General features: G+C 35.7%; 1 protein-coding gene across 3 annotated transcripts in view; it reads left to right on the top strand.

The window, feature by feature from the left end:
• Positions 1–9,733, top strand: part of LOC107653856 (alpha-catulin-like) — a 63,275-nt gene that overhangs the window by 44,713 nt on the left and 8,829 nt on the right. For 2 of the 3 annotated variants that reach the window (XM_016440714.1, XM_016440711.1), the window contains exons 6-10: positions 691–861; positions 1,619–1,819; positions 6,113–6,202; positions 7,453–7,611; positions 8,623–8,715. In XM_016440714.1, coding sequence (XP_016296200.1) covers positions 691–861; positions 1,619–1,819; positions 6,113–6,202; positions 7,453–7,611; positions 8,623–8,715 — 714 coding nt within the window. The remainder of the gene's footprint in view (positions 1–690; positions 862–1,618; positions 1,820–6,112; positions 6,203–7,452; positions 7,612–8,622; positions 8,716–9,733) is intronic. The other variant, XM_016440713.1, reaches the window with a different exon arrangement.

Raw genomic sequence — 9,733 nt, 5'->3', positions numbered from 1 at the left:
CGGTGCGGTGACTGACTGCCACACATACTCTTCAGAACATTAGATACATCCGAGCTGGAGCCGTGCCGCCGCACAACCCACGCAAGGAAGATAATTCCGCACACAGCTGCAATTGCAGGTTTTCAAACAGAGATGGCGACAAAGAGGCAAAACTTACGGACTGCAGCTTTAAGTAGTAGTTATGTGAAAAGTGTTCATCTTGTCTGGAAATGAGGCCTTGACTTCAGCAACCACTCAAATGTTTGCTGTCTGTTTTTGCAAAAGGAACGGGGACTGTTGAAGTGCGGCATGAATCACATAAATACATTTTCACTTATGAAAAATTACAATGGTGTTATTATATTATTTTACCATGGTAACATCATAGTTTCTAGACATGTACCATGTTACACCATGGTGTCGATGTCCCTTGGAGTATGGTATGCTATATGGGAATGGCATAGCACCATGGTTATCTATTGTCTATGGATGAACCATGATATTACCATCTGATACATCACTGATATTTTTTCACAAGGGTCTTTTCCATATTTGAGCTTGTCCGTTCCTCTAAAAAGTGTGTTTTCTTTTCTTATTCTGAAAAATGTAGTGAAGTGTAATAACATCCTGTTTACATGCCAAATTTTGCACCTGTACTTTTGTTGTTCCCCTGCATTTTAAAGATAATTTTTGTTCCTCTTTGCCTCTCAGACTTGTCTGAGACATCCTGACTGCGAGTCGGCACGGATCAACAAAGAAGCAGTCTTCCAACGTATGCGTCTGGCCCTGGAGCAAGTCATTGAGATTGTGACTGACACGAGGAGCAGTGGGGAGGCCAAAGCACTTCCTATCAGCATCTATGCTGGGATTAAAGACTTTAAGGTGCAAGTGTAGGCCAAGGGCTCTTGGATGAATGTCTCAATGGATAAAGTTTCTCTTTTAACGACTTGAAAAAAAAAAAAGTATTGTTCAACCAGTCAAAAAAAAAAAAATGCTACGGTTCAAAAGTTTGGGGTCTTTTTTTTTTGAAAGAAAGAAATTGATACTTTTTTCATCACAGACACATTAAATTGATCAAAAGTAACAGTCAATACAATTTTACAAAAGTTTTTGATTTCAAATAAATTGTGTTCTTTTTAACTTTCTATTCAGCGTCTTAGAATGATTTCTGAAGGATCATGTGACACTGAAGACTGGAGTAATGGCTGCTGAAAATTGAGCTTTGCCATCATAGGAATAAATTACATTTTAAAATACATTACAATAGAAAACAGTTACTTGAAATTGTAATAATATATTTCACAATATTACTGTATTTTTGATCAAATAAATGCAGCCTTGGTGAGCGTAAGAGATTCTCTCAAAAACATTACAAAATCTTGCCAACCAGGAACTTCTGAATACAAATTATGTTTGGTGCTACTATTGGTACTGAGATTACACGCTTCACTCATTAAGGTGGTCTACAAAATTTTGCAGAAGCAAAATAAATTTTGACTGATAGTGATAATTATTTTAATGCTACGAATGGGTTGAAAAAATTTAATATCCCATATAATATGAAAAATGCAGACATTAGCCAATGACTGGTATATCATGAATCAGTATCTCACCAGATGGTTGTATGTTTGTCTTTCAGGTTAAAGTGGAGGGTCTGAGAGACTCTCTGTACTGTGTGTCCTGTGAGGCTGTGGCGGCTCAGCTGGAAGCTCTGATGGAGAAAACCGAAGACTTTACAGACTCTGCCTACACCAGCCACGAGCAGAGAGAGACAATCATACAGCTCTGCCAGATCACACGTCAGGAGACCAAACAGCTCATCAACACATGGAGACACGCGGTAAGATGGAGACATACATACATTAGGGATTGCACTGACTAGTCATTCACCGCATGACTTGAGTCTCACTTGATGGTGGCAGCAGGAGGAAAACTCCAAACTGCATCCCAGTGTAGCTGTATGACGTTGATTTTGTGTCCTTAACTTGCTCTTATATTCATATCTTAACACAAACTTTTCACTTGGCTTGGACATCTGTCCTTCACGTCTTTGTTGTGCAGTGTGTGAAGGATGTTCTGCATGTCTCCCCTTCTGTGGAGTAGCTGTTAATGAACCTCACACCCTCACTGTGCCTCATACATTGGGAAAAATAAGTCTTGCAGTGCAAATCTATAGGTGTTTATTTTTTCCTGCTTAATAATTTTGAAATGGGGGCGCTGAGATGTTTTTGGGGGCTTTTGGTTAAGGCGAGTTTGCACCAAAGATGTATGAGCCTGAAACTTGCAAAAGAAAGTGTTCTGCAACGGCCTAACACCATCTCTACACTGGATGAATCAAAGCGAACTTTCCATATCTATTTGTCCAGTTAGCGCAGTAGAGCAAGTGTGTGGAGTGCGTCAGAAATAGAATGCGGCATCTGTTTACTGTAGCGCTCATTCAGTGACAGAATTACTGATTATAATGGGTTTTATGTGCGGTATAGTAGTGTTACTCGCCATTTTACACCAAGACGCTGTATCCTTTCCATAGCAACGACTCTTGACTTTAGTGTTCGCTCAGCTTTCTGCACAGTTGCCGAACTTCCCATCAAAACATTAGCTAGCATTCTGACACGATAAAGCATGATATGCTTTTTTTCTTGTTCTTGTGTGGAAAAATTAACATGAATGCTTCTTGTTTGCTGATTGGCTGCGATTGGTTTGAATGCCAAATACTAAAGAGTTTATTTAACGCTCAAAAATATAATTTATATTATTTTTATTGTTTTTTATTAATTTTTTTGCTTGTTGGGAAACTAATGATAATGATATTTCAAATCCAGTCAAATCAAATATCATGACGTGTCATGACATTTTTTTAATTATATATGGGCTAAATACATGCTTCAAAAGGGGGTCAGTAACATTTTCTACAATATTCAATTTGAAAGAACTGCTTTCTATTTGAATATATTTTAAAATGTATTTTTCCTGTCATGCTAAAGCTTCATTACTCCAGTTTTCAGTGTAACATGATCCTCCAGAAATCATGCTGATTGCTGCTCAAAAAACATTTCTTATTATTATTATAGCTGTTATATACAGTATAGCTGAAAATGCTTATGCTGCTCAATAATTATGTGGAAGTATTTTAATTTTTCACAGAGCAGAAAGACTGAAATATAAATATGAAATGCAAAATAGAAATGTGAATTGTTTGAAATAATTTAAAATAGAAATCTTTATTAAAATGATTAATATCTTTACTGTCATTTAATTTTTTAATTGCACATGTACAATGCAAGACAAGGAACATATCAACATCATAAGGCACACCACACTGACATACAAAAAAAGCAAGATTTGAAATTTAATGGACTCATGACTAATAAAGATATAAATCAGAACAGCACTAAAATAGTAGCTATTTGGACATTGAGGAGCATACCTTTCCAATCTTTCTACTTAGTTTTTGAAAGCACAGTTTGAAATATTCTCACAAAATCTAAGAAGTATAGTAAAGGAGGGTTTACATTTCTTCCATTTACATGTCTTGTGTAAATGTGATATTTAGCCACCAAAATTACCATGTTCAGTCAGAAAACACGGAATTCAGTATGGTCTTAAAAACAGGGTGTTTCCTTTTACTAAGGGATAAATATTATTTTTCATTTTCACTGAAAACTAATTGAAAACATCCACCCAAAATTTAGAGATAAATCACAGCAGTAAAAAGGGTGTTCAAAAGCTCCAGGAAAGGAAGAACAAACTGAAATATTTCTAAATAGAAATTTTTAACCAGTCTCTTTAACCTTTGGGGCAACTGGGAATGTCAGTATGTCAGTGTCAAAGAAACCACAACATAGCCAAATCACTGAAAATTCCCAACATGCTTAAAAACTCTGTAAATGAATGTTATTACACTTATTGTCAAATAATTTACTGTAAAAAAAGTCTGTCTTTTTTACTTTTCTTTTTTGATCAATTTAATGGACCCTTGAATTAAAGTATTTGATTTCTTAAAATCGTAATGACCCCAAATATTTGAATGGTATTGTAAATATAATAATAGTCCTCATTATAAACACAAAATAATAATCAACTTTAATATTCAGTGAAGATGATTAGACAACATTTTATTTGATGGGGGACGGTAGGGGCCCTGGATAATGGGTAGGGGGACCTGGCCCAAAAAAGGTTGAGAACCACTGCTTTAAACCATAGAGGGATGAAAAGAAAAGAAAGAGTCACAAAGAAGGAAAACATGGAAAAAAAAGAAAATATATGAAAAAATGAAGAACAAATGCATATAATGGTTTAATAGCAGCATTAATTTGAAGGTTGATAACTGACGTGGTATTCATTGCTATATACTGAATGGCTTGTGAAAGAAAAACCCTTTTCAAGGAAAAAGATTGAGTCACTGCAGTTTTTGACATTTTCTTTCACTTTACATATACAGGTAAACGTAAAATCTTCACAATTTAAAAAAAAAATGGAACGTTGAAATGTTAACTTTTATTCTTATGCATTTGTCTGAAGTGACTTCTGGTGCTTTAAATGGATTTCCTGGGAATCAAAGCCATGACATTGGCATTACTAGTACCGCGATCTCACAAGAACACATGGCGAATATAAATAGTAGCCAAAAAATATGAGTTAAAAATGTATGAAATGTAAATGGAAAACCTAAATATTAGGTCATTTAAAATTATTATTTTCCAGGCCTAGAAAAGTCATGGACATAAATCAAATCTTTAAAGTCAAGGAAAAGTTCTGGAATTTCTATTAATATAAGCTTTTCAAGTTATTTGCTGAACTATTTTTTAGGCTAGAAATTGCACTTGGGTATGTAGTAAAACTTGCTCACAAGCCGCAGTCTGATTTGCAACCACATTATTGAGTTGAATGATACATAGGGGAATTGGTCTGAATTCAAATTATTTTTATAAATTCAGAATTCACAGCTGACTGAAAAGGTCATGGAAATGTATTGGTCAAAATGTGATGTTTCAGACACACTTATCTTCTCATCTGTAGTTTTTGAGGACGTTATGCCTGCTTCTGATTAAACAGTTTCCCAGTTTTCATTAGTCTCATGCAGCCAGACGTTTGATGTGTGGTCCTCATTGCAGCTGATTCTGCCCCAGAATCGCCCACTTAGACAGGAAGAGACCAACATCTAAAGTGACAGTTTGTTTTGTTTTACATGATATTTAGGGGAGGATTTATCTGAAAGGGGTTAAACCAAAATAATAGTTTAGTGTGGAAATTTGAAAGAGTCTTTTAAAATTATAGACATTATGATCATAATTCCTGTTCCCCAAAAAGGAATAAATACTGTTTTTTTTGCCCACAAACAACTCAGAACACAAAGTGAAATATACGCTTCTGCTTGTAGAATACTAATTTGTTCATTTTCAGACAAAACACTGATGGCAATCTTACAAACTTCAAATCTAGTGATTTGTTCGTCCTCAGAAGCATCATTTATGGACTCTTTATAAACAGCCAATCGGCTCGGAACTGTCCATTTAAACAAGCTCCTGACATTTTTGAGTGCAACTGTCAGTAAACAGACCATGGGCATGAATTTGCCTCCCTCAAGCACTGCAATTTATTTCTTCTTTCTGTCTACCAGTCCTTGAATATTTACGACTATGTACATGTCTCTGCTGTCATCAGCCAAAACTTATTTAGAGACAGTGTTGTTTTTACATGGTAATATCTGGGTTGTTCCCCGCTTTACTTGTCCACCATTTCAGTGACAGGAATACTGTATTCAGAGTGTGTTCACTGAAGTTCAATGACTGTTTAAGTCCCAGTGTGATGTCTCAGAGTAAAGCACAGAAGATGAGAGCTCTTCAAACATTCACACGGCTTCTGTGGCGCGTTTATGTTGGCACCCCGTTGTAATCCCATCTGAAAGCAATCCCACCCACCTGTCTGCCTGTCCTCTGAAGAGAAAACTGTGGATAAAGACTGTCATGTCTTACAAAGTCCATCTTTCAGGTTGCTTGGGACACTGACCCTTGTGTTGAAACTTGACAGCTCTTCAACATGGATGGTGCATGAACAACTGGTTGAAATTCATCATGTTTGCAGTATATTAAATTCTCTTTCTATCTTTGTTTCTGTTTCTTTTCCCCTCTAGCAGCAATCGCTTAAAGCCAAAGAGGCCACAGATGAGATGGAGCTCTCTATTTTGAAGACTTGTCAGAGTGTCAGTGATCTCAGGCGAGAGGTGAGATTCTTGTGACAAGCTGTGTGCAGGGAATGAATCCCATGAGCCAAAGCATCTAAAACAAAATCGAAATCTTTCTTCAGAGGCGTCCATCCCAGTGTTTCCTGTGTCATTATGCTGAATTTACAGTGCTATGACATATTTACTCAAGTTGTGAATTGAATGTCATGAATGTCAATCAAGCCACTGTAGTCTGATTCACGAACAAGTGACTCTTATAAGGTAATTTTTTGGATGAATGGCTCAGAAAGATTCAGAAAATCCCGAGTTATCATTTTGTAATGAATCATTCACTTAATACATTAGGTTACTGAATCTGGTTCACTTACTAGTCTGCAAGTCAGCTTTCATGACTTTGAAGATGACTCGAAATGAAAGCTGCTTTGTGAAACTTAAATGAGCACAATTGCTTTTTTTATTGAGACATAACAACATACTGTAACAACATAAATTGTACAAGTTATTTGTTGACAGGTATTACAGAACTAAAGAATAAACAGTCAAAAAAACCCAAAATCTTTTAGATGCAAAGAGTTCAAAGAGGTTCCACAGTCTCTCGATATATGCAGAAATAAAAAAGTACTGTGTGTGGGGTCTTATGTCCTGTATATATGGCATAATAAGACCTTATTGGGAACGATACAAAAAATGAATAATTTATTTAAAATATATATTTATTTATTTATTAATTATTATTATTAAATGAGAGTACGCTTACACGACAGAGATGTACTAAAAACAGAAAAGTTTTTCCTTTGTTTTTGAAAAGTTTTGTGTACAGACGATGTTGCCAAAATGATCCTCGTTCACATGGATCTGCAAAAATGACTAAAAAGGCTATTTGATATATGCCAGGCCAGCAGTTTGTAAATAAACTTGCACATGCCTATAGACTGAACATATAATACGCATGCACATGACATCACCGTTTTCACAAATTCACGTTTTTGTATTTTGCATAGAGACAATAACAGTATCGTTTCCAAAAACTTGCATTTTGAACCCCATTTTCGAGCACCCAAAGCACCATTGTCATGTAAGTGAATGACCAAAATGCATAAGTTTTATATTTTTAGTTGAAAACGGTGTTGTGTAAATGCCCTTCAGTACAATTGCTGGCCGATTGTTCATACATAATTCATATTGCTCATTTTGCTCATAACAAATAAAAACATTGAAGTATGTTGCTAAAACAATATTGTCTTGTTTTGCATGTAATTAATACCAATACCTGGGGAATTTTTGTTCAGCTTCATAGGGTAGCGGTGGGGAGGGCCACTGAGCTGCTGAAGCTGCATTCAGATCATCTGGTGCTGCAGGCCCTGAAGGCCTCCGGTGGTGATGGAAACCTGGAGGCCGTGGCTGATTATGCCGGCACACTGACTGAACACAAAGAGCAACTGGTGGAGGTGAGCGGCTCAATTTAATATGATTTGTTCTGACAAAGATTAGATTACAAAGCAGTTTATCTTCAAAAATATTCTGAAGACACCAATGTAACAGCAGGGCCAATTTACACCATTGTTGAATAATGACACAATAATACAAAATTAAATTATTAAAATTCACTCAGTATTCAATAAACACAATATTATTCAATAAACTCAATATTATTATGGGTATTATTATACTTATTATATTCCATAATATGTGCATTCAATACTTATTGTCAGATTGATGCATAGCAGTGCGTTTAACAATTAGTGATCGACCGATATTGATATTTTATACCCGATACCGCTACCAATTATTTGCATGTTTATGTGCCCGATAACCGATATGCAGAACCGATATTTATTTACTGTTATAAAGTAAATAAATGACTGAGTGAAGTAAGTCCATACTTCACTTTGGTTTTTCCTCCTTTCAGTCATCTTAAAAAAAGTGTTGAAAATTAGCAGTCTTTCATGTTAAACTTAATCTTCATATTACAACAATGAAAAAACATTTTATTTAAAGCATCAGCAGCAACACTAATATTAACAATAAGCAAAATAAATGTAGAAGGTCTAATGTTTTCAAATGGAGAAAATAAATTAAGGAAAGGAGTCATATCAACTTCATTTTAAACTACAGTTTTAGTAGGTTTATAAGCTGTTTAATAGGCTAAAGAGTGAAGAATAATTCACTGGATAATGTTAATTCACTGAATAATATTCTCTGGAATATTGAAATATAACAACAAAAACATCGTATTTTATTGCATTTCCCAACTGGCATGTTTCGGCGTTTATCGGTGAATCCGATATTACAAAACCGATATCCGATTATTGAAAAATGCTTAAATATCGGGAAAAATATCGGTAAATAGATATATCGGTCAATCTCTATTAACAATACCTATATCGTATAATCTTCTAAAGTGTTTGAATTGTACTATAGGGTTAACTTCAATGTGGTGCTGTTTATTCTGATTTCAGACTTGTCGTTTGCTCTGCCACATTTCGGGGACCGAGCCGCTAGAGATCACCTGCATTCATGCTGAGGAAACTTTCCGTGTCATTGGTCCGCAGGTAAACAGAGAGAGGTTGTCTGCTATTAGAGCAGGAATCTGGCGTCTTAGCTGAGACCTTCTTTGTCAAGGCTTTCAGAGACTTACACAATCAGTGTAAGCCTCAGTTAGTGCTTATTTTTCAAAAATCACCAATGCTTATTTGACACATTTTGCACTGTTGTTGTTGACTTTGCAGCTCTGATTATGGAAAAAAAAACAGCAGAGGCAAACACACACACACACACATAGGCATACAATAGCAAGAAATTGCAATTAAATGCATTTTTTAGCTGGATGAAAAAACCAAATCATGCATCGAAATCATCTTTGTGGTTCAAGTCTTGCTTGTTTTCTTTTTCAATACAAAGAGTAGTTAACATGTAAAATGAAAAAGAAAAGGTAAGATTGGGGCAATACGCAGAATGTAATATTTAACTGAGTATATTTGCAGTGTGTTTCATCAGCATGCTTCATTAGCATATCTGATTGCATGCAGGAATGAGTGTTCTTAGAAAGGGCAACCTCACCTCACCAGCCAATAATGATGAGGCCTAAAGATCAGGCAGCCAATAAGAGCACAGCGGGTGAGCGGCAGCTTCAGGGGTGCATGATAATGAGTTGCTTTATCAGTAATTCCAAAAGCCACAGGTAATTACCAGCTGAATCCACACCCTCAGTGGAGACGAGCTCTGTTTCGCTGTGTTTGTTTTTTGAAACATCCTCCCAGTAAGCTGTAAATCATAATTATGCAGTTGCCGACAGTTAGATGGTGCATTTATGCTGTGGGACACTGAAAGAAACCAACGATGAATATTGATATTCAGATGTTGCACAAGAGTCGAATTATGCAGTCGCATCAAAAATTACACAACACTGAAGTTTTTGAAGGAAGTCTCTTATGCTCACCAAGGCTCCATTAATTTGATCAAAGTACAGTAAAACAGTAATATTGTGATTTATAATTACAATTTAAACTAACTGTTTTCTATTTTAATATATTTTAAAATGTAATTTATTCCTGTGAGGGCAATATGAAC

The sequence above is a fragment of the Sinocyclocheilus anshuiensis genome, unplaced genomic scaffold (genome assembly GCF_001515605.1).
Source record: "Sinocyclocheilus anshuiensis isolate Anshui unplaced genomic scaffold, SAMN03320099.WGS_v1.1 scaffold223, whole genome shotgun sequence".
Lineage (NCBI taxonomy): Eukaryota > Metazoa > Chordata > Actinopteri > Cypriniformes > Cyprinidae > Sinocyclocheilus > Sinocyclocheilus anshuiensis.
The sequence above is the reverse complement of the archived record's forward strand: the minus strand, read 5'-3'. Positions and strand labels throughout refer to the sequence as shown.